A 23734-nucleotide genomic window follows, 5' to 3' on the forward strand; every position below is an offset into this window, starting at 1 on the left:
ATAAACTTTAAAAAAATGAATAAAAGTTAAAAACGGATCCTAGTGGACACACATTGCATGGGAGATAGAATTCACAGATTTAGTCTAGGCAAGTGATTAAGTACCAAGATTAACATGCAGGAGGTGAAATCAGAATCCAGACTTTAATATACTATTTAAAATATTCAGTTTTGACCAAAAAGTTGTAAGACATGCAAAGAAACAGGGGCACCTGGCTGGCTCAGTCAGTTAAGTGTCTGCCTTCAGCTCAGGTCATGATCCCAGGGTCATGGGATCGAGCCCCAAGTCAGGCTCCCTGCGCCCCTCTCCCTGCTCGTGCTCTCTCTCTCTCAAATTAATAAAACCTTTAAACAAAAAGACTTGCAAAGAAACAAAAAATATGAACCATACTCATCAACTGAAACTGTATCTGAGTGTTCCCATATGTTTGCTTTAGCAAAGATTTCAAAGAAATTATTATAAATATATTCAGGGAACTAAAGAAACCATATATAAAGAATTAAACAAATTATGATGACAATAACTTACTCAATACAGAATTGCAATAAAGAGAAAGACTTTTCAAAAAAAGAATCATAGAAATTCTAGTATTTATAAGTAAAATAACTAAAAGGTTAATTTTAATAGTCAAGGTTCTACAGAGAAACAGAACCAGTAGATCATGCATATTATGAGATTTATTTCAAGGAAGTGTCTCATGCACTTCTGGGGAGCGGCCAGTCCAAAATGTCTAGGCAGTTTGGCAGGCTGCTAACTCTTGGGCAGAAGTTGTCATTGTAGTAACAATGTATTATTTCTTCTTCCTGAAGGAAACCTCAGTTTTGCTTTTAAGGTCTTTCAACTGATTGGTTGAGACATACCAAGAATATCGAGGACAATCTCCTTTATTTGAAAGTCAACTGATTGTAGATGTGAACATCTACAAAACACCATCAAGTAACACTTAGATTAGCACTTGATTGAATAACTGGGTACTGTAGCCTAGCTAAATTGACATTTAAAACTAACCATCACAGTTCACCCCTTGTCAATCTGGCACCGATATATATGTCCTTAAACCATATTTAATCTCCAAATAAACATATTAGCAAAGTGATACTTCTGTCTAACATTAATAACTAATCCATTTTTCCAGCTTCAAATACTGAATACCCATTTTTAAAATACATAGCAAAGTACATAAACACATTGTTTTAGGTGCTATGGGAGGAAGATACAAATTTATATGACATGATTCCTGTTCTTAGGAACTAATATTACCCTAGAGGAGAGAAGACATATACAAATAACTATAATTTTTAAGGGAATTTTTTTTTAATATGAAGTAACTTTTGAAAAGTGGTGTAAGGGAAGTATAATGAGTTGTTAATGAGTGTTGAGAAAGACTTCTGTTGGTCTTCTAAAGCTTCCATAACAAAATATGGCAGACTGAGTGGCTTAAAAAACAGAAATTGATTTTCTCACAGTCTGGAGGCTGGAAGTCCAAGATCAAGGTGCCAGCAGGATGTCTGGTGAGACCTCTCTTCCTGCTTGCAGATGGATTCCTCCTTGCTTTTTTTTTTCTTTTTTTGTCCCCACATGGCCTTTTCTCTGTGCATTAGCACTCTTGGTGTCTTTCTTGGTCTTTTGTGGGTGGGGCGAGGGGGGGTTTCAAATTCCTAATTCAATCTTTTTACTAGTTATAATTCCACTCAGATTTTCTTGAGTTTCAATAGTTTCTGTTGTAGGAATTTGTTCACTTCCTTTAGATTATCTGATTTGTAGGCATACAGTTATTTATAATATTCCTTTATAATCCTTTTTAAAATCACTATAGATAGTGATGTCCTCTTGTTCATTTCAGATTTTAAGTTACTTGACTTTTCTATTTTCATCTTGGCCAGTCTAGCTAAAGATGTGTGAATTTTGTGGTTATTTTCAAAGAATCAATTTTTGGATTTGTTGCTTTTCTCTATTTTTCTATTCTCTATTTCATTAATATCTATGCTTATCTTTATTATTTCCTTCCTTCTATTTATTTTGTGTTTAGTTTGTTTTTCCAGTTTTTCCAGTTTTTTAAAAAAAGATTTTATTTATTTGAGAGAGAGAAATAGCAAGAGAGAGAGCATGAGCAGGGAGGAGAGGGAGAAGCAGGCTCCCTGCTCAGCAGGCAGCCCGATGTGGGGCTCAATCACAGGACCCTGAGATTATGACCTGAGCTGAAGGCAGATGCTTAACTGACTGAGCCACCGAGGTGTACCACTTTTTTTCAGTTTTTTAAAGATGGAAAGTTAGACTATCTTTTTTAATACAAGTCATCTTTTTTAATACAAGTATTTATATACAGCTGCATATTTCTCTTTAAGGAGTTCTTTAGGTGCATCCCCTAAGTTTTGATATTTTATGTTTTCATTTTTATCTGTCTAAAAGTATTTTCTAATTTTCCTTGAGATTTCTTCTTTGAACCATTGATTATTTTAGAGTGTGTCACTTAATATCCAAATATAAATGAGTTTTCCAAATTTTCTTCTGTTTCTGATTCTGGTCTAACTCCATGTTTGCAGAACATATTTGGCATAATTTCAACACTTTTAAATCTGTTGAGACTTCTTTTTTATGCTTTAGCACATGGTTTACCTTGGAGAATTTTCCATGTGTATTTGAGAAAAATGTGTATTCACTATGGTTGTGCAGTGTCCATAGGTGTCTGTTAGGTCTAGCTGTTTTGTTTTTTTTTTAAGATTTTATTTATTTATTTGACAGAAAGAGACACAGCGAGAGAGGGAACACAAGCAGGGGGAGTGGGAGAGGGAGAATCTGGCTTCCTGCGGAGCAGGGAGCCCGATGCGGGGCTCAATCCCAGGACCCTAGGACCATGACCTGAGCCGAAGGCAGACACTTAACCAACTGAGCCACCCAGGCGCCCCTAGGTCTAGCTATTTTATAGTATTTTCAAGCCTATTTTTTTGTTGACATTCTTCCTAGTTTTCCTAGATGACCATTATTGAAAGTGGAGTATTGAAGTCTCCAAGCAGTATTGTTGAATTCTCTATTTCTCCTTTCAATTCTGTCAGTTTTTTCTTCATGTATATTAGGGTTCTTGAGGCATTGACTCCTTGTGTGTATGTTTTTTTTTTTTAAGAGTTTATTTATTCATTGGAGAGAGAGAGAGATAGTGAGAGAGAGCACAAGCGGGGAGGAGAGGGAGAAGCAGGCTCCCCATGTGGGCCTCGATCCCAGGACCCTGACGTCATGACGGAACCAATCCGAAGGCAGCCACTTAACCAACTGAGCCACCCAGGCACCCCTTCCTTGTGGTTTTCATAAACCTTTAGCTTTAAGAATGAAGCACTGACCTTTGTATCTCTAGCTGTAGGAGTGAAGCACTGACCTAGGCTAATGCATTGAGTACATCAATTACTTTCACTTTCTACACTGGTTGAATGGTTGAATATGTGAGCTGAGATGTGCCAATCAGTGTCAGTTTGGGGACTTTTGGGGGGAAATTCTGAGATACTGAGGCTGGGATGAATAGAACATAGAAGGGTACCTTAAAACTGCCAGTACCAAAAGGGAAATCAGTCTGAAAATTCAGCCCATGCAGAGGAAGGCAACACAGAGAGACATACTAAGAGAATTACCATCTGATCAGACCATACCTCAAGCATGAGCTACCACTGGTCTTTTCAACTATTTAAGGTAATAAATTTCCTTTATTGTTTAATCCTATTTGTCTTTTACTTGCAACTTAAAGGCTTTGACACAACTTATCTTAATGATTCACCAGATATCCAAATGTCATTTTTTTTAAAAAAGGTTTTATTTATTTATTTGAGAGAGAGAGAGACAGAGTGCGAGAGAGTGAGCACAAGGGGAGGGGAGGGGAAGGGCAGAAGGAGAGGGAGAAGCAGGCCCCCCCCCCCCCCGCCGGAAGGGAGCCTAATGCAGGGCTGGATCCCAGGACTCCAAGATCATGAACTGAGCCAAAGGCAGACACTTAACTGAGTCACCCAGGCGCTCCCCAAATGTCATCTTAATAGTATTGAAGAAATACTTTTGCAATCTAGTTCTGCTCGGCACTAAGAGAACTGATGGGTCTGACATACCATAAAATATTACTGAATGAAAAACATACAATAACTATTGTAGTCATGCTTAGATCTCATCTAGGAGTATGGAGTTAAAACAGAAATTTTACCCAATAATATCTGTTTCCTTCGTCATAATTAAGTGATAAAGATCTGATTTGTTCATTCATCCAGACATTCATTCATTCATTTTCCTCCACATGTAAAGCTAAGGGAATGTGTTTCAAACTCTTTGTCTAAACCACGGCAACAAATACATGTTTATTATAACACACACACCTGCAAACATACATATTTTGTATCTATTTCTTGCAATATACTTATCATACTTATCCTTATTTTATGTGATACACTATTTTCTGTTCTATTTTTTTAGCACCCCCTTTTTTCAGTACTGTTCTATTTTTACTTTTTCATTTTTAATATAATTTTAGTCTTGATCTAACAAATTCATTTTAAAACCAACTAATGGGTCATAACCCATAGTTTAAAAAACATTACTGTAGGCTAAGGCTATATTCAAAATAAATAATGAGGGAAGCATGTGCACTGGCTACATTGAAATGGGAGTGGGATGCTGGAATAGGGTTTGCAGTGTCTGTATTGAATGTTCAGTTGCTGGGAGTTGTTAGAAAGTAAGTGGGGTAGCCAGTGTGCCAGGGATTACTTAGGAGGCTCACTCAGGGCAGGGGTTCTTCTGCAATTAGCATGTAAGTACAGTATCTTAATATCTTAACAGCCGGTATAACCTTTCTCGTCCACATTAGTGAATATTAGTCTTTGCTGCACAAGATACCAAATTGCATAATGTGATCCCTGCCCTCAGTTTATCTAATAGTAAAGTTAAAACAGGTAGACACATAGCAACAATATGAGGTATAATACCTTTTAATATCAGTGGTTGCTACATAAATTTATTTTTAGTAAAAATCTTTATTCCACCACAGAAATTAGTCTCAGCCATTCTTTTAAAAGAAAAGAATAGACTAATGCATAACTCTTTAAACAAGATCGTAAGACACTTCTAAAAGTGCTTTCTTCAATGAGTAGAACTCTGCTGCAACACAGAATTTGATTATCCTTAGGAAAAGAAAACAAAAGGCTGGTTTAAATCTTGTTTATATTATAACTTCTCTTTCTTTTTGTATATTTTCTTATTAAACTATCTTGAAGGACACAGATTCCTATTTCTGACACTTAATAGCTTTTTCTCTACATCTAACATACACACACACACACACACACACACACACACACACACACATCTAGATGTATTAACTCTTTAAAAAGTGAACTCTAGGGGTGCCTGCGTGGCTCAGTTGGCTGAGTGTCTTGACTTTGGATTTCTGCTCAGGTCAGTATCTGAGGGTCCTGAGATGGAGCCCCAAGTTGTTGGGCTCCCTGCTCAGCGGGGAGTCTGCTTCTCTCCTTCTCTCTCCCTCTGCCCCTCTCCCTGTGCACACATGTGCTCTTTCTCTCTCAAATAATAAATCTGAAAAAAAAAAAAGTGAACTTTAAACAAACCGGTGTAAATTTACTCATGACTGGTAATTCCCCAAATTGGCTCCACAACTAAATTCAATTCACCTCAATATACATTTACCAGGTTTACAGTGTCTGTTAAAAAATATGTGTAACCAATGCAAAGATAGTATCTTGTGGAGACAGAAATATGTATTAGTTATTCTGTTGTAAGGCAGACTTACCAATGCAATTTGGGATAATTGAAGGATAAGCCATTAAGTTTTAAAATCAAAGCACAGTTACATTCTGCTAATTGCACAGATATTGTTTAGAATTTAAGGAGTTTTGATAAATGGGGGCGCATGGGTGGGTCAGTCGGTTAAGTGTCTGCCTTCAGCTCAGGTGGTGATCCCAGGGTCCTGGGATCGAGCCCCATAGCAGGCTCCCTGCTGAGCAGGGAGCCTGCTTCTCCCTCTCCCTCTGCCTGACCCTCCCCCTGCTTGCTTGTTCTCTCTCTCTAATAAACAAATCTTAAAAAAAAAAAGACTTGACAAATGTATAAACTTGCCAATCAAGATACAAAAAATATCCAGAAAGTTGCCTTGTGTACCTTTCTAGTTACTCTTTCAAAGCTCAGATGAAACTGCTAATTTGATTTCTCTTCCCCTAGATTAGTTAGACCATCATATTGCTGGAATTGTATAGTACCTGTTTTTTGTGTCTGTCTTCTTTCATTCAACAGGCTTTGAGATTCACTCACGTTGTAGTATCAAGTGTATATTAGTATGAATACTAGTCTGTTGCAAGAATCAATCACAATTTATTCATCCATTCTTCTGTTGATGAACATTTGGGTTGTTTTAGACTTTTTGGTATTTTGAATAAACTAGCCATTAATTTTGAATGAACAAGTTTTCTTTTTTCCCTAATAGGATGTGAAATATGAACCATCTTAAGAAATCTCTTATTCATAAACAAAGTTAGACTGAGTGTAGATAATTTAGTGCTTGTTTGAAGGCATCTTCATGGTAGTAGCAATAAATTAATTACAGATTTTTTTTAAGGCTACTCTATCTTTATATTCTAGTCTGATGTATATAACTCATTCACTTAACTACATCAACTGGGATTAGACTCTTGTAACCCACAACTTCTCTGGGTCCAGAAAGGCAAAAAGAGATGGTGTTATTATGGGTGTGTGTTTATTTTCTTTTCAAGAACAGACTTAGTGAAGATATGATCTTAATCTTTTATTTATTTGTTTGTTTGACAGAGAGAGACACAGCAAGAGAGGGAGAACAAGCAGGTGGAGGGGCAGAGGGAGAAGCAGGCTTCCAGCTGAGCAGGGAGCCTGATTCAGGGCTTGATCCCAGGACTCTGGGATCACGACCTGTGCCGAAAGCAGATGCTTAACGACTGAGCCACCCAGGCGCCCTGAAGGTATGATCTAAATCTTGTAGTAAAACATTTCTTTTTTTTTTCTAAAGATTTTATTTATTTATGTGTGAGAGAGAGAATGAGAGACAGAGAACATTTCTTATCTTTTGGGTGGATATAACTTTCTGATACCCAAGGACTTTGTTCCCATGCCAATCTGGATTAGAAAAGGGAGAAACTCTAACCTTATTTATGTCTCTCTTTGAATAACAGTGTGAGGATTGAGAAAAGTATAGTATAAGGCTTTCTTTTAGTGTTATTTTACAACCCTTGGAAGAGTAGGAGGTGAGGAACTGGAATAGCTGAAAGTGAAGACCTAGAAAGGAAGGGCACCTGGGTGACTCAGTTGGTTAAGGGACTGCCTTCGGTTCAGGTCATGATCCCCAGGTCTTGGGATAGAGTCCTGCATCGGGCGCCCTCTGCTGTGCAGGGAGCCTGCTTCTCCCTCTCCCTCTGCTGCTCCCCTGCTTGTACTCTCTCTCTCTCTCTCTCAGTCAAATAAATAAATAAAATCTTAACCACCCCCCCCAAAAAAAAACCCTAGAAGGGAAGGGCTGGAGGTAAGGGTTACAAAATGATATAATTAAAACTTCATTAGGTTGGAAGTTCTTTCTATCAAAGTTCCTTCACAAGTTCCTTTCTCTGCTTCACAAAGATGTAATTTTATTTAACGTTGTGTATCTGCCCTTTATTTAAGGTCAGTTAAATAACGATCTTAAGTTTTTTTGTATCTTTCTGTAAAACTGTTGTTAAGAATGTGTTCTAGGTCAGATTTTTCTTAAACTGGGGTCTTCAGGTCCCCAGGTGTAGAGCTACATACTTGGCAGTTTGAGAGTTCTATGATGTTTTAATTTAGACTTGTGTTTAAGCAGTGTTGCTTAAAACAGTATTTTACTACACATTAAATGAAAACTTCTCTTTTGTTATGATAACTCACAACCATAGACATTTTCCCAAAGTAAGACTATACTTTCTTTTTTGTTTTTTTTACTTTTTTTGTTGTGGGAAAATATATATAAAATAAAATTTACCCTTTTTCTTCAGATATTTTATTTATTTGTGTGAGAGAGACAGAGAGAGCACAAACAGGGGGAGCGGCAGGTAGAGGAAGAAGTAGGCTCCCCACTGAGCAAGGAGCCAGATGCAGAACTCGATCCCAAGACCCCACGATCACAAACTGAGCTGAAGGCAGACGCTTAACCGACTGAAGCCACCCAGGCATCCCTAAAATTTACTCTTTTAACCATTTTTAAGTGTATAGTTCAGTGCCATGAAGTACATTCACATTGTTATGCTGACTTTAATTTCTCATAGTAGTATTTCTTTAAAGTGGAATTTTCAAGAGTATTTAAGAAATTAAAAAAAAACACATTTTTTTCCTTTAAAAAGAGTTTGTGGGGTGCCTGAGTGGCTCAGTCAGTTAAGTGCCTGCCTTTGGCTCAGGTCATGATCTCTGGGTCCTGGGATTGAGCCCCTTGTCTGGCTCCCTGCTCAGCAGGGAATCTGCTTCTCCCTCTCCTTCTGCCACTCCCCCTGCTTGTGCTGTCTCTCTGTCAGATAAATAAAATCTTTAAAAAAAAATAAAGAGTTTGTACATTACTCAAGATTAGGATTCAGTATTCTAGGTTATAAATTCCACTTATAATATAGATCTTTGTCTCTCTTTTTTTTTTTTCATTTCTATTTGAGAGAGAGAGAGAGAGAGAGAGAGGGCAGGCCTGTGTGGGAAGGGGCAGAGGGAGAAGGAGCAAGAGAATCTTAAGCAGGCTCCAGGCTCAGTGCAGAGCCCAAAGTGGGGCTCAATTCCAATGACCCTGAAATCAAGAGTTGGAGGCTTAACTGACTGAGCCACCCAGGTACCCCTAGTTGTTTTTCTCTCTTGATAAAAATGAATATTTTTTCTTTAGCTAGTGAGAATGATATAGACCATTATGTTTTTTTTCTAGAAATACAGAACAAAATTCAATAATTGTAAGCATTTTCTCTGATCCCAATATAATTATTTGCCTATACTGTATATTTTACCTTCCTTTAACCATGCATTTTCTTTTCTTTCTTTTCTTTTTCTTTTAAGATTTTATTCATTTATTTGACAGAGAGACACAGCGAGAGAAGGAACACAAGCAGGGGTGTGGGAGAGGGAGAAGCAGGCTCCCTGCCGAGCAGGGAGCCCAGTGCAATGCAGGGCTCGATCCCAGGGCCCCGGGATCATGACCCGACCCGAAGGCAAATGCTTAACAATTGAGCCACCCAGTGCCCCATAACTATAAATTTTCTGATTTTACATGGTTTATATTATACCTTGTTTCAAATTCTTTTTAAGTAGCTGCTATGTAAGTTTTAACGTTGTTTAAAAGATTTTTATTTATTTGACAGAGAGACAGAGGGGGAGAGAGAGAGAGCACAGAAGGGGGAGGAGCAGAGGGAAGCGGACTCCCCTTAAGCAGGGAGCCAGACAAGGGGGCTCGATTCCAGGACCCCGATATCATGACCGGAGCAGAAGGCAGGCACTTAACCAACTGAAACACCAAGGTGCCCCTTAACATTTTTTTACTTTTTTTTTTTTTTTTGAAGTAGGCTTCAAGCCCAGCATGGAGCCCAATGCCAGGCTTGAACTCAGGACCCTGAGATCAAGACTTGAGCTGATTATCAAGAGTCGGATGCTTAATTGACTGAACCACCCAGGCACCCCGGTACTATGTAAGTTTAAAATGCATGCTGAAAATTCTAGCTCAAAGTAGTAGACTATATAAATTATAGGTGAATTCAATCAAATATTAGAAATTCCTTTATTCAGTAATAGCAACTAACGTTTTAAAAATAGTTACAATGAATGTGCCTGGACATTGTGCTAATCAATTTACCGTGAATAGCTAGTAAAACCCTATGATGTAAGTACTGTTATAACCCCCACTTCACAGAGGTTCAAAGAAATGAAGACTCTTCTGCAATGACCTGAAGCACTTTTATTAGGACCCAAGTATGGCTGACTTCCAAAGCTCAGGCTTCTAACCATAATGCACCTTGCATCCCAAGTTGCACTTTCTACTTTGCATGATTGATGGTTTCTTTGTGGGAGAATGCTCACTGCTGCCCCCAACGAAGCCGAACCCTGCTTTCTAACAATTGTTTTGCACCCAGTCGCTTATCCTGTTCGTCCTCTTAGTGGGGTCCTGGCCCACCCTCGGACCCTGGTCCCCCTATAAAGTCTCGTCCCATCAGATCCTCGTGCCTCAAGAGTCCCTTCCCCTCACAGCCTGGCAACCACAGCAGGGCCCTGTCCCCTCATACCTTGGTCTGCCTGAAGAGCTGGTCCTTTCAGACCGTGACCTCCTACCAGGTCCCCAACTCCTCAGACAGATGATATTAGCAGAGCCGTTCCCTCGGGCTCTCGCCCCCCAAAGCCCTCAGATCCTGTTTTCCAGCACAGCTGAGATGCTTGTACCCCAGGAGACAGCAATAGCCCTCAGTAAAGCTTCGCAAGCAATTCTCCTTACAAAGGTCCCATTCCAACCCCAAATTAAGGGCATCTCTCTACCTTTCCCCTTTCCAAACTTCTCCCAGAATCGTGGTTTTTTTTTTAATATTCTCACCTTTTTCTGCTTCTCATTCACGCTCCCCAACTTCCCCCACCATCTGGTAGCCCGGTTTCAGCTCCTGGAGCCCCCCCAAAACTCACCCAACGTCCGTCCTCTCTTCAGGAGAGCAGCATTCCCAAACGGCTCCGCGCTTTACCTCTCACCTCGGTTCGTTATGGCCCTCTCTGCTGGGCGCTCCCCCCCACTCGCCCCGCCCTGAAAGCGCCTTTCAGCCAGTCGTCGCCCGAAGTCCCGCCCCCTCCAAGCCTATTGGCCACCTCTCCTAAAAAGTCCCGCCTCCCCAGCTTCCAGTCCTCCTCCCTGCCCCGCTTCCCTTGTTTTCATTCCCCCTGTCACACGAGGCAGTGGCGAACCCAAGGTGGGAGGGGCGAAATAGAGTGAGGGAAGGGGGGCGGAAAGAGGGCGGAAAGTGAAAGGCATAGAGCGCCTCTCTTTCCCCCGTCTGACTCGATTCTCGACTGCTCCGAGCAGCCGTTGTATTGTGGGATCGCGGCGCCGTGCCTGAGACGGTAGGATTCACAGGGGAGCCCACTCACTAGCGCCTCCTGTTGTCCGCAAGGCTGCCCTGCCATTCCTCGGCCCCCAACTCCCTCCACTCCCCCCCCATCGCCTCCTCCTCCATCCTCCAGTTCAAAATGGCGGCGGCGGCAGCAGCGGCGGCCGCGATGGCTCCTCCGGGTTGCCCGGGTTCGTGCCCCAACTTCGCCGTAGTCTGCTCCTTCTTGGAGCGCTACGGGCCGCTGCTCGACCTGCCTGAGTTGCCGTTTCCCGAGCTGGAGCGGGTGCTGCAGGCGCCGCCGCCGGACGTCGGCAGTGGAGAAGGTAAGCGAGGGGCCCGAACGCCCGGCGGGAAGCGGCCCTGGCACGCTCCTTCTCTCCGCTCTTCACGGACACCCCGGGCCTCTGCGGCTCTGTCCTTCCCCTGGGGCGCAGCTCCGCCCGGCTCGGCTTCTCCGCCCAGCCCCCAGGGTCTTGGGCAGTGGGGAGGCGGGGCAGAGACCCCCTAGGGCCACTGGGCCTGGCGCCGAGAGGAGGTGGGGGCGTCGCGGGCTAGGTGTGGGCTGGGGGCGTGGAGTGGTCATTGTGTTGGTCTGCGGCCCCTGGGACTGTTCCCCCGGCGGCAGGGGCCGGTCCTCCACCCCTTCTCCCCCTGGGTGGCGGGGGAAGGGGAGCGCAGGTTCCGGCCAGCTTTGCGCTTTTCTCCTCCTCCCCTCCCTTGCTCCCTCCCTTCCTCCCACCATCCTCCCCACCATCTCGGGGGAGGTTGGGCTCATCTTCTCGGGGCGCCCCTTTCTCTCCCTCCACCTGGGTGGGCGGGGGCCAGCGGACACTTCAGCTCTCCCTCCCTCTAGTGGGAACTCCCCCGAGAGAGTCGCTCGCGTCTCTCTTCCCTTCCCCTCGAGGGCTGGTTTAACCCCCAAAACTCCTTCCTCAGAGTAGGGAGGTTTGCTCCTCCCCCATGGGAGGGGGTCCTCCTCCATTCTCGCTTTGGGGGTCGAAGTCGGTTCACCTCCTCCACTTTGGAGGGTAGAGGGTTAATTTTTCCTCCCCCATAGTTTTCCTCCTCCCTCTCCCCCACCTCCCCCCAAATAATAGAAAAGCATCTCCCCACTTTTCTAATCCCTTCCCCCTTCATCTTGGCAGCAGGGCTTAGGGGAAGAAGTCGCCCTCCCATTTGCAGGGTGGGGTGGGGTGGTTAGTATGTAGGCTGGAGGAGGGGCTCAGACGGAGGGGGAAACAGTTGAAGAAGGTGCTTGTTGCTCATGTTTCTCTCTCTGGTGCTGCTGGTCTATTATTGGTGTTCGCAAGTGGTGCTCCTTCCACATAAGGCCACCGCGCGGGTGCAGGGCGCATGCTCTGCCCGGCCCCATTGAAACTTCCTGCTGCTGCTGCTGCTGCTGCTGCTGCTGCTGCTGCTGGTTCTTTCGCTGGAGCATCTCAGCGCTGTGCCTGCTGCCTTCAGCCCTTACACTGAACGCGTGCACTCACCCTTATTTATTCCCGATCCATGCCTCTCCTTTCCTGGCATATTTCTTCCCTCAGAGGAGGGTTTTTTTTTTTCCCCCTGTGTTCTGAGCATTGCCTTTATCTGTGAACAGTCCTTGGCTGGAGAAGAGACGTTTTCCAAATAGATTTTTTTTGGGGGGGGAGTCCGTATTAGGTTGCTAAAGTGGACTGGGTATTGTATAAGACAGATAGCTGTTACCTTTCTAAGAAAACAAGGTTGCTCTTCAATTCTCCATGGAAGTGAAGAAGTTTGTTAACAGAATGCGTTCACATTGCTAGGAAGGGTCCAGGTGTGAAGTTTTTCAAAATATTAGCTATAGGGAAAATGTTGTGGCTACCAAAGACTCAGATTAAAGTAGCAGTTATGGTACAGGCCTAGATCTCTTCTTATCAATAGCCCAAATCTCCACCCTTAACAAACTGTGGCATATAATCGGGTAGTTTTTTAAAAATTTTATTTATTAGAGCGCGAGAGCACACAAGGAGGAATGGTAGAGGGAGAGGGAGAAGCCGGCTCCCTGATGAGCAGGAAGCCTGACAAGGGACTGGATCCCAGGACCTGGAATCATGACCTGAGCCAAAGGCAGACCCTTAACCGACTGAGCCAACCAGGTGCCCCAAAAGGGTAGTTTTTTAATGTAGTATAAAATAGGGGTGATAAGTTACATTATATAAAGACTTCCTGCAGAATTTCTTTAAAAGTTAAGCTTCCCAATAGTTATTTTATTATCATTGCATTTACAGGGGAGTTTTCGAGAAGTAGTCACTATGAAGTAGAATGCCTTAGTAACTTGGTTTCAGGATACTTTTGGAAGTGTTAGTAGTATATGTATCTGAGAGAAATTTGGGGATTTGGGGAAAAGGATTGCTGGCAAATTGTTTTTGGAATTTACTTGGACCAAGTTGAAAGGCAGGCATAGACCTGTGATGGTATTGTATTCTGGGTGGTGTGCAAGTTTTCTTGCCTTCCATTCCTTTTAAGTATTTTGGCCACCGCATTTGGCTTGTTTTATAGAAGAAAAAATATTAGGGTCAGTTTATAGTTCATGTTACCTTTTCATCTAGAGTTGAACAGTTGGCCACCAGCTAAGTGAAAAATGAGATAAATTCTGGGCTGAGAGATTATACCAGTGGGCTCAGCTACTGTATTACCATTGGTATGGTTGCATCTGTAATAGTAGATCTTGTCATAATGTGACCTAAGAATAATCATTAATTAATGTTATACAGTTCAGGATACTTGGCAAATGAAGAGTCTGCAGGTAAAATGCCATTACTGTGTAGGGAAAAGATTATCAGTCCTTTGATGATGGTTAACCTACTTGTAACAGTTGGATTAAACATTACTGGACCAACTAACAAGATGTACTGAGTCTTTTTTGGAAAGGAGTTGTGTACTAGAAAGAATTAAAAGACACTGGTTTTAGCACGGAACAGTAATATATAAGTTGCAGGGCAAATTACTTAATTTCTATAGACCTCGTCTCCTGAGTGAATAGAGATAATATCTGAGGATCAAATGAAATATTTCAAAAATCCTTTCATAAACCAAACACTTACAGTGTTCTTGTATTACAAATTTTATTAAAGATGTTTGTGAGATATAAGATACACAAGTTCATTTGGAATTAAACTGTTAAATTTTTAGCATGTTGTGAGACTAGGGGTATGAGCAAAGGTATCATATTGAGCTATTATGCTCTTTGGGAAAACTCTTTGTTATAATCAGCTGAGTTTTGCTGTATGTAAACTTGTATGTTTAAAAGGCAGTTCTTAGTGTTGCTTAAAGAATGCTAGTTTATAAAACTTTTGGTTTTTCCTAGTGTGATTGTCCATTAAAAGGTGTTTTTGAAAGTATGTTCTTCTGAGTTACCAGTTTAAAACATTTTACCTAGTCAGTTTTTGTCATAGGTATGTCATTATGGCATCCTTTGGAGGAGACTGTAATTCTCTATATTGTCATTGTTTAAGCACTTTATGATCATTTCCCTAAAAATTTGCTTATAAGTTTTTATTTGACATTGTGGCTTTAGCTTAGACTGCTTATTTGGTTTAAGTGTGAATGATATAATAACTAGCATTTATTATGTACAAACATCATCTCATTCCTCGTAACTGTTCTTTGAGGTTGGTACTATTACTCTTATTTAGCAGGCATAGAAACTAAGGTTTAAGAAGTTGATTCAGCTGCCCAGTGCCCAAGATTACATAGTTATTAGTAGAGTCTGATTTTTTAAAAGATTATTTATTTTAGAGGGGAGAGTGGAGAGAGTGCGTGTGCTTGCTTGTGTGGGGAGGAGGAGGGAGAGAGAGAACCTCAAGCCAACTTCCTGGTGAGCTTAGAGACTAACTCAAGTCCCCATCCCAGGACCCTGAAATCATGACCTGAGCCGAAATCAAGAGTCAGATGCTTAACCAGCTGAGCCAACCAGCACCCCTAGAATATGATTTCTAATCTAGGTCTATCTGAGTCCAAAGCCACAAAATTATATAATACCTTTCTAGGGGCCATGTTTCCTACACGTATTGTCACCAACCTGCAGAGGCGCTGTGTGGTTGTTTAAATATTCAAGGAACATATAGCAGTATTTGACATCTTTTGGTTGCCAGGTAAACTTACTAGTTTCGTATAGTTCCTGATTTGAACATTAGATCGTGCTACATTCCTTTGGATGATGTGTCTTTGTGAAGTTGAGTTTTTGGGGGTTGCTGTGACAAATGCAAATACTGCATGAAAATCAGTGAGAAATAGGAAATAAGAATAGCAGTGTCCAATTTGATTCCAAGTTTGAGAAGTTGTGCATTGCCTCACTGTAATATGCATTCTGTAAGTAAGTGTGATTATTTAAGAATGAAGTGAAAACATTATTTTTTTTTCAGCTAAGGTAGATTAGTTTTTCAAATCTCTACTAACAGCTTGATAAGTGGAACTGTTAGTATTTCTTGGCCTAGTGCTGTTGTGAAAAAATTACTGAAATGCTGAGGGTGTTAGGAACTTAGAAAGCTTGGGAACTTGTGCTTTGAGATTATCATTGGTTTTTGTTGCCGGAAAGAAAGGAGTACTATGTCCGTTTTGACTGTATTTTGCAGGGAGGAAAACCAAGGTGCAGAGATTGATTTCAAGTGTATGTAGCTAACCATTGGTGCTATTCAGACCATTCTTTTCAGAGTCCACCTGTGTGCTGAAACTGTCAGGAAAAAAAATTTAGATTTCTTGTTGCTAGATTTCTTCAGTTGCAACTGAAGTTGCTTTCTTTTTTTTTTTTAAGATTTTATTTATTTATTTGTCAGAGAGAGAGAGAGAGAGAGAGCATGAGCAGGGGGCAGGGGCAGAGGGAGAAGCAGGCTCCCTGCTGAGCAAGGAGCCTGATTCGGGACTTGATCTCAGGACTCTAGGATCCTACTGAGGATGGACTGAGCCACCCAGGCATCCCTGAAGGTGTTGTTTTTTGTTTGTTTGTTTGTTTGTTTGTTTGTTTTTAAGTAATCTCTACACCCAAGGTGGGGCCGGAACTTAAAACTCCAAGACTAAGAGTTGCATGCTCTACTGACTGAGCCAACCGAGTGCCCCTGAAGGTGTTGTTTGAGCCCCATTCCCTCATGGTCAACTTTTGCCCTCCTAATTCTGTGCTCTGTATGGACTTCTCCAGCTTCCTTCTGACTAAAAGTGGATGATTGGGAGGTACGGATGCAAGTAAAAATGAGCATTGACTTTGGGATTACTAACATCCAGGGCTCCCAAGTGTCTTTGCTGTCCTTCAGAGGACATTCTTTTTCAAGAGGCAAATGCACTTTTTCATTCTTTAAAGGTAGTCTTTGTATAGGTATTGGTTGAAAAGTTAACTTATATCTACTTTTTTCTTTTACTTATATCTATTAATGTATGTGTGGATAATGTGTTATGATTCCCCTGGTTGGTACTATGGTTGACTGAGTTATTTGTATGGTATTAAATAAGTTGAATCATTCATTTTTGGTTTGATTTTTTTAAAAGTTTTTATTTTACTAGTGCACTTTTAGTTTCAGTCTGTTTTTTGCATTTTTAAATGATTGAACATACAGCTCTTACAGTCAAATGTCATTACAAAAGAATGTACCTTTTACGTATAACTGGAATTATGACTGGGACTTCTACTGGTGCTAATTGAATCATGTGACAATTGTTTTTAGGTGAATTCTGCAAGGTAGAAAGATGACTTTACTGTAACTGGAGTCACTATCTGTTGCTTTAAGCAAAAGATCTCACCAGATGCACATGCCGAGAGTTGCATGGATCTACAGTGGTAGACCATTAATGGTAGCATTGTTGGAACCAGAGCCTGTTTTGGTTGAAAATGTCCAGTTTTTGTTCTTCCACTTTTGAATAAAGAAATATTCTTTAGACATTTATTAGAAGGAAAGAGAGATGTGTTTCTTCTCCATCATTTTTGGTATATCAGAGTTGAGGTATCCAAAAGTTGTGGAGGTTTGGAGGGAGATTGCTGGCACTGTCGCAGGACAGAGGATTTTTCTGGCTAAATTGGGCTTGTTAGTCCAAAGTGATTTACTTATTTTTTAATTTTCCCTTGAAATTTATCTGTGTTTTAAAATCTCTACTTGAAAGGTAAACGTTTATTAGCTACTTCATTTACTTAATATGTGTATTGAGTATCTGGTATATGCTAAGTACAGTAAACATTGTGGGGATTATTTTTTAAAAACACATTAAACGTGGGCTTTCTTTTAAGGATTTTCTAATCTAGTAAGAAGTAGCTAAGTTGAGCTTAACTTAAAATCACCATTCAAAGGCTAATTTTTCATCTGAGATTTTATCAAGTGCAGTAGTAGCCTATGAATTCTAATCTGTAAATTAAGAGACTAAAAATATCTCTATGACAATTTTATGGTGAGATGTACAAGCACATGCAGTATGGAAAAGTAAGAACAGTTCAGACCCAAAGTACATTTTAACCTGACTCATATATTCAAGGAAGATATTTATGTGTGTTCCTGGATTTAAGAAAACTTTGGCTCTCTTCCTGATGAATATAATCTTAACATATTATGCCTTGGTGTTTTTTTGTTTTGTTTTGTCTTTCTTTATGGTAATCCCGTTATAAAAGTTATCAGTGTTTTCTAGGTGTGTGTAAGAATTTTTATAGTATCAAATATTGCTTGAGAAAGTAATCTGGGGCTTCATTTAAAATTTATTAGTTCTTTCAACAAATGGTAATTGATTACCTACTATGTGCCAGGCACACTTATACTCTGGCTGGGGATACATGAATGAAAAAGATAAGGTCTTTTAAACTTGCCATAGTTTACTAGGAAAGATAGACAATGAAGCAATAAGTTGGGTTTTTTAAAAAATGTGGACAAGTAATATTTGCACTTTGTAATGATATATATTTTAGTGAACTTTGTTTTATAATTTGTTTAGCTTTGTGTTTATTTTTATCTATGCCCTTTCCCTTGTGTTTGTACATGTTTATCTTAATCATATTCTGAATGATAGGTTTTTCTTTTTCACGTTTCATTTCTTGTACTAATCATGTACTTCTCTGGTAATAACTGAAATATATATATATTTAAAAGTAGTCTTTTATCAAAAAGTGAAATGGCTGAAGGTGGTCAGAGGTACAAATTTCCAGTTGTAATATAAATAAGTCATGGAGATATAATGTACAGTATGATGACTACATTTAATAATACTGTTTTGTATATTGGAAAGTTGCTAAGAGAGTTGATCATTAAAGTTCTTATCAAAAGAAAAAAATTTGTAACTGGTGGTGAATGTTAACTAGGCTTGTTGTAATGATCATTTTGCAGTATATACAAATATTGAATCATGTTGTACACCTGAAACTAATATATTTTATGTCAACTATATCTTTTCTAAAATGTTCAAAAGAAATCTCCAAGGCTTTTTATAAAAGGACAATTGCGTTGCTTCTTTTATTTACTTTTAATTCTGAATTACCTCTCACAGTGACTGTTACCATCATCCACTCAAGTCACCTGGATCAGAAACTGAGGAACCATTTTACACTTTAACCTCTGGCATACTTTCTACTTTTTCCAAGTTTTGAATCTATTTCTTCTTTTTCTTTTTTTCCTTTCTCCTTCCTTCCTTCCTTTCTTTTTTTTTTTTTAATTTATCTGCACACACAAGCAGGGGGAGCCTCAGAGGGAGAGGGAGAAGCAGGCTCTCCACTGAGCAGGGAGCCCGATGCAGGGCTTGATCCCAAGACCCTGGGATCATGACCTGAGCTGAAGGCAGACACTTAACCGACAGCCACCCAGGTGCCCCTTGAGTCTATTTCTTTATCCTCTCTTACATTCAGCCTCAGTTTTCTATCATTGTTGCTGTTGTTTTAGTCATGCTGAACTGGTTGCAGATCTCTGAAGGTATGAAAGATTTCGTACTTTATGCCTTTTCCTCATCCTCCTACTTGAGTTGAATATTGTCTCCCCATCTTCCCTTGCCCGCTCACTGTACTCCTACCCATCATTAATCTGCTCTTTAAGCTTTAGTTGCTCTGTGAAATTTTTCCTGCTTCCTTTCTAAGTTAAGTTAACCACTTTGCCTCCTTACCCCACAGGAGCTCTGTAGATTTTATAGAACAGTACTTATAACACTTTTTGTGCTTATAGTCTAGCCTTGCCTACAAGACTGTAAGCTCCTTTTTTTTTTTAGGAGGAAGGGGGAAGGGGGAGGGGCAGAGAGAGGGAGAGAGAGAATCTTAAGCAGGCTGCATGCCCAGCACAGAGCCCACATGGGGCTTGATCTCAGGACCCTGAGATCGAGTCAGAGGCTTAACCGACTGAGCCACCCAGGTGCCCCAAGACAGTAAACTCCTTGAGGGCAGGAAAATGTTTATGAAATGAATAGTTATTTCCCTGTTCATTATAGGTCTGTTCTATTCTAAACTTTTTTTTTAGAATTAAATCTTATATAAACTCTTAAGTAAACATTTGCCGAATATAAGAGAATGAGATTCTTTCTGTTGCTAGCTGGAAGTAATTGACATATTGGTTAGTGCTAGCACTTGAAGTGACCAGATTTCATGTCCCATTTCATTAGTTGTAATATTGTGTTTAAAATGAATGCATGAGGGCACCTGGGTGGCTCAATCAGTTAAGCGTCCACCTTTAGCTCAGGTCATGATCCCAGAGTCCTGGGATTGAGCCCTGCTTTGGGCTCCCAGCTCAGCTGGGAGTCTGCTTCTCCCTCTACCCCCTGCTCCTACTCTCTTGCTATCTCTCTCTCTCAAGTAAATAAAATGTTTTTTAAAAAATACAATAAAATGAATGCATGTAGGGGTGCCTGGGTGGCTCAGTCAGATAAGCAATGGACTCTTGATTTCGGCTCAGGTCCTGGTCTCAGAGTCATGAGATCGAACACTGTTTAGGGTTCTGTGCTCAGCTGGGAGTCGGCTTCTCTCCCTCTGCCCTTCCCCCCACGAGCACACTCTTGCATGGGTGTGCGTGTATGTCCTCTCTCTCTCTCTCTCTCTCAAATAAATCTTTAAAGAAAATAAAATGAATGCATGTCATTGGAAGTTAAAACCTAGTCTGTGATAGTCTAATGCAGGGGTGGGCATACTGTACCTTGTAGGCCAGATCTGGCCCATTGATTATTTTTGTAAATAAGGTTTTATTGGTGCACAGCCATACTAATTTGTTTACATATTGTCTATGGCTGCTTTCACACGGAAGTGGCAGAGGCAAGTGATTGTGACAGAGAACATATAGCCTGTATGACCTACAGTATTATCTGGCCCTTCACGGGAAGATTGCTGATCCCTGTTCTAGTGAAGGGATCGGATTATTGTCTCTGGGTTTGAGAACTGTTTTAGAACCAGAATAATACAGATTTAGTGCCTAGAGTGTCTTGTGAATGAAAATAATAGAGCAGTAGTTTCCTCAGTATTTATCTAATTTGATGCACAACTCTTTTACTATTACTCTCCTTAGGTTAGGTGAATCTAAAACCTTTTCTGTTAACAGGGTGGTAACATTACATTGAATTAATTTCTTTCAAGGATAGCCATGACTTCCTCTGCCTAATTGTTATACAGCAAGGATGGGATGGGGATGAAGTAATATAGTAATTGGCAGGAATGGTAAGAAAAGTGTAATATTGCTGTTATACTGGCCTCAAAATCTCATCCAGGTGGGCTGGTTTTAAGATCTCATTTGGAGGTAGAGCCCCCAGGTCTTGGTCAGGATAGGGTTGGGTAAATGGTGATGCCATCAACTTAGGTGGGAAAGGATATATTTATTGAAGATATTCAAATGAATAAATAAAAAAAATCCTTAAAAAAAAAGAACTTAAAATAGTTATTTAAGTTACTCGGGGACAGAGGGTTGGGAGAACATACTAGAGAATACCCTGCTTACTAGTGGGTAGAATGTGTCTTGAGCATTAGTCAGTTTCACAGGGAAAGTGCAGAGTATTGGTTTATAAAGCTTTGGCACTTAAATGCTAGGTATGTCAGGGAATTTTATTTATTAAGATTTTATTTTTTTATTTGAAAGAGAGAGAGCATGAGAGTGAGAGGGAGAAGCAGAATCCCCTCTGAGCAGGGAGCCTGATATGGGGCTTGATCCCAGGACCCCGGGACTATGACCCAAGCCAAAGGCAGACGCCTAACCGACTGAGCCACCCAGGCACCCCACTTACTTATTTAAATTAGTAGGCTCCACGACCAACATGGGGCTTGAACTCAGGACCCTGAGATCAAGAGTCACATGCTCTACTGATGATAGCCAGCTAGGCACCCCTCAGGGAGTTTATTTTGATATTTCTATTCCTTTTCTCCTGAGCATCCTCACAGTTGACTCTGCAAATAAATATAATTGCCATTTCCTCAATGTTTAAATGTTAAAAATCTTTTAGGGAAAAAAATTAGAATGAGTTATTCCAAATTGTAGCTCGCTTTTGGTGTTTGGAATTTGGGGATATAACAAGATTGTAACACATTGGAGAACTTTGTCTAATAAATACAACTGAGTTTAATTTATTTTCCCATTAAAGCCCTGCCAAGCTTTTCTTTATCAGAACCATGAAAGAAGCCATCTCCAGTAGTGTTAACTTGGGCCAGCATCTGAACCCAAACATTTCATAACATTCCTTATTTTGGAGACTTTTTTTTTTGTCCTATTAATTTTGATTGTGAACTATTGGTTTATCCTTGTCTTTTCGTTTTCATGGCCTTATTATTTTATAGCCCTTTATCTTCTATGCTTATCTGGTTTGATCATGATAACTATGTGTTACCCTTTTTCCTTCCTATTTTCCCATATTTTGGACTTCACTTTTCAAACTTAATTATCTTCTCCATTTCCATCTTTTTTAGAAACAAAAATAAATGATATTAAGTGCAAACATGAGGGGCTTTGGAGTGCACGGGCTCTAACATAATTTTCTAGGTTAAATAAGTGCCTTTAGTAATAATTTTACAGTTATTAGAGCTTACTCTTGAGCCAGGCTCTATAGTAAAGTCTTCTACCAAGATTACTTTAATTAATCCTCAGAACTGCTCTGTTGTACAGTTAGTATTTTCTCTTTACAGATAAAGCAACTTAGTCTTAGAGAAGTAAAGTAACTTGCCTGAAGTCACACAGCATTAAAGTGTTGGAGGAACATTTGATACAAAGATAGTTCATAGTGTTTAGGAATTTAAAACTGGGTAAATCTGTCTTCAGAGCCCTAGTTCTTAACCACTCACTGTCTCCTCAGTTATGATCTTAGTATTGTAATGTGATCCTCCGTACCATGGTCTTGGTCTGAACACTGAGCAATGATTTGGACAATTAGGCTTCTGAGGCAGATTATAGCATGCTTTTCTTCTCCTTTATGCTTTTTTACTTTTAAAAGTACCAATTTTATTATCATAAGCATTATTATAAAAGGTGTATTATTTTAATGGAATACTGAAATATATTAAAAGTAAAGAAATACAAATTCATAGATAGTTGAATGCCTTGAAGACAATTCTTTATCTGTTTGTTATTGCTTAGGACAACCCCAGTCTTTCTCAGACTTGGAAATAATTCTCTTCTTGAATCTTTTGAATTAAGACTCCATCTTCTGTAGCTGTAAAGTTTTGTGCAGTGTGTCATCAAAATGCTCCAGGGTTCATTCCCCTACTGTTACGACTTCCATTTACTGTAATTGAAGAAGTGGTCTTATTTTTTTCCTTCTAGCTCAGTTGTTTTCAACCTTTATTATAATCAGGTGATTAATTAACTATTTCTGGCTGCACATTAGAATCACCTGGGGAATCCTTTTGAAAAATACTGATGTCTGGGCCCTAACCACACTCCAATAAATTTAGAGTCCTTGGGGATAGGGGCCTTGGCATCAGTGATTCTAATTTGTAGCCAGGAATGTCTGTTTTAATTTATTTGTCCTGTTACTTTTCTTCAAATTCTGTCTTTAAGTCTGTTTTGCCTAATATTAGTATAGCCACTCCAGCTGTCTTTTGGTTACTGCTTTGCATGATAGATCTTTTTCATCTTTTTAACCTCATTGTCTCTTTGATTATAAAGAATGTGTCTTGTAAACAGCATATGTTTGTATCATGTTTGTATGAATCTAATTATGCAAGCAATTATATAGAAGTATAACTGCTGTAATAGAGGAGATACTTTGGGAGTATAAAAGAGCAAGTACCTACCTTTGCCCAGGTGATATCATAGTATCATTGTAATCATTATGGAAATCTGAACGATTGAATAGGCGATGGATAGGCGTTCCAGGTAGGGAAGAGCATGAGAAAAGCCATAGAATTGTGAAATAATATGGTGTGTACAGGAAGTTGCACCCTAACTTTAGGCATTATGTTTCTAAAAGATGTGTGGTTGACAAATTTCAGACCATGTGAGAAAATCCGATTATGACACATGAATTGTAAATGCCTTAGCAGTATTTTTCTTTAGTTTAAAGGAAAAAACACATTAAATGAAGGGAACATGTCAGTGACTTGACTCTAAATTCTATAAAGAATTCATTTTGCCTTATTCCGTTTGTTTCTATCAGAACTTAACATATAATAGATGCTCAGCTGTTAGTTGAATGAATAAATGTCACATTTTAAATTAGAAATAATGGGTATTTTGAGGTAGTTTTTAATATTTTTTCTTATCCTTTGCTTGCTAGAGATTTGTCAGGGT

General features: G+C 40.0%; 2 protein-coding genes across 4 annotated transcripts in view; one reads left to right on the plus strand and one right to left on the minus strand.

Moving 5' to 3' along the window:
- Positions 1–10769, minus strand: part of AAMDC (adipogenesis associated Mth938 domain containing) — a 39878-nt gene extending 29109 nt beyond the window's left edge. The window contains exon 1 of one of the 2 annotated variants that reach the window (XM_027581164.2): positions 10562–10657. The gene's annotated coding sequence lies outside the window, so the exon portion shown is untranslated. Of the gene's footprint in view, positions 1–10561 lie in introns of both variants that reach the window. The other variant, XM_027581163.2, reaches the window with a different exon arrangement.
- Positions 10770–10946: 177 nt separating this feature from the next.
- RSF1 (remodeling and spacing factor 1) overlaps positions 10947–23734 on the plus strand; it is a 159506-nt gene continuing 146718 nt past the window's right edge. Inside the window, exon 1 of one of the 2 annotated variants that reach the window (XM_027578467.2) lies at positions 10947–11389. In XM_027578467.2, the coding sequence (XP_027434268.1) occupies positions 11203–11389 (187 nt within the window). In that variant the 5' untranslated portion in view covers positions 10947–11202. The remainder of the gene's footprint in view (positions 11390–23734) is intronic. The other variant, XM_027578466.2, reaches the window with a different exon arrangement.

The sequence above is a fragment of the Zalophus californianus genome, chromosome 11 (genome assembly GCF_009762305.2).
Source record: "Zalophus californianus isolate mZalCal1 chromosome 11, mZalCal1.pri.v2, whole genome shotgun sequence".
In the NCBI taxonomy this organism is placed as follows: domain Eukaryota; kingdom Metazoa; phylum Chordata; class Mammalia; order Carnivora; family Otariidae; genus Zalophus; species Zalophus californianus.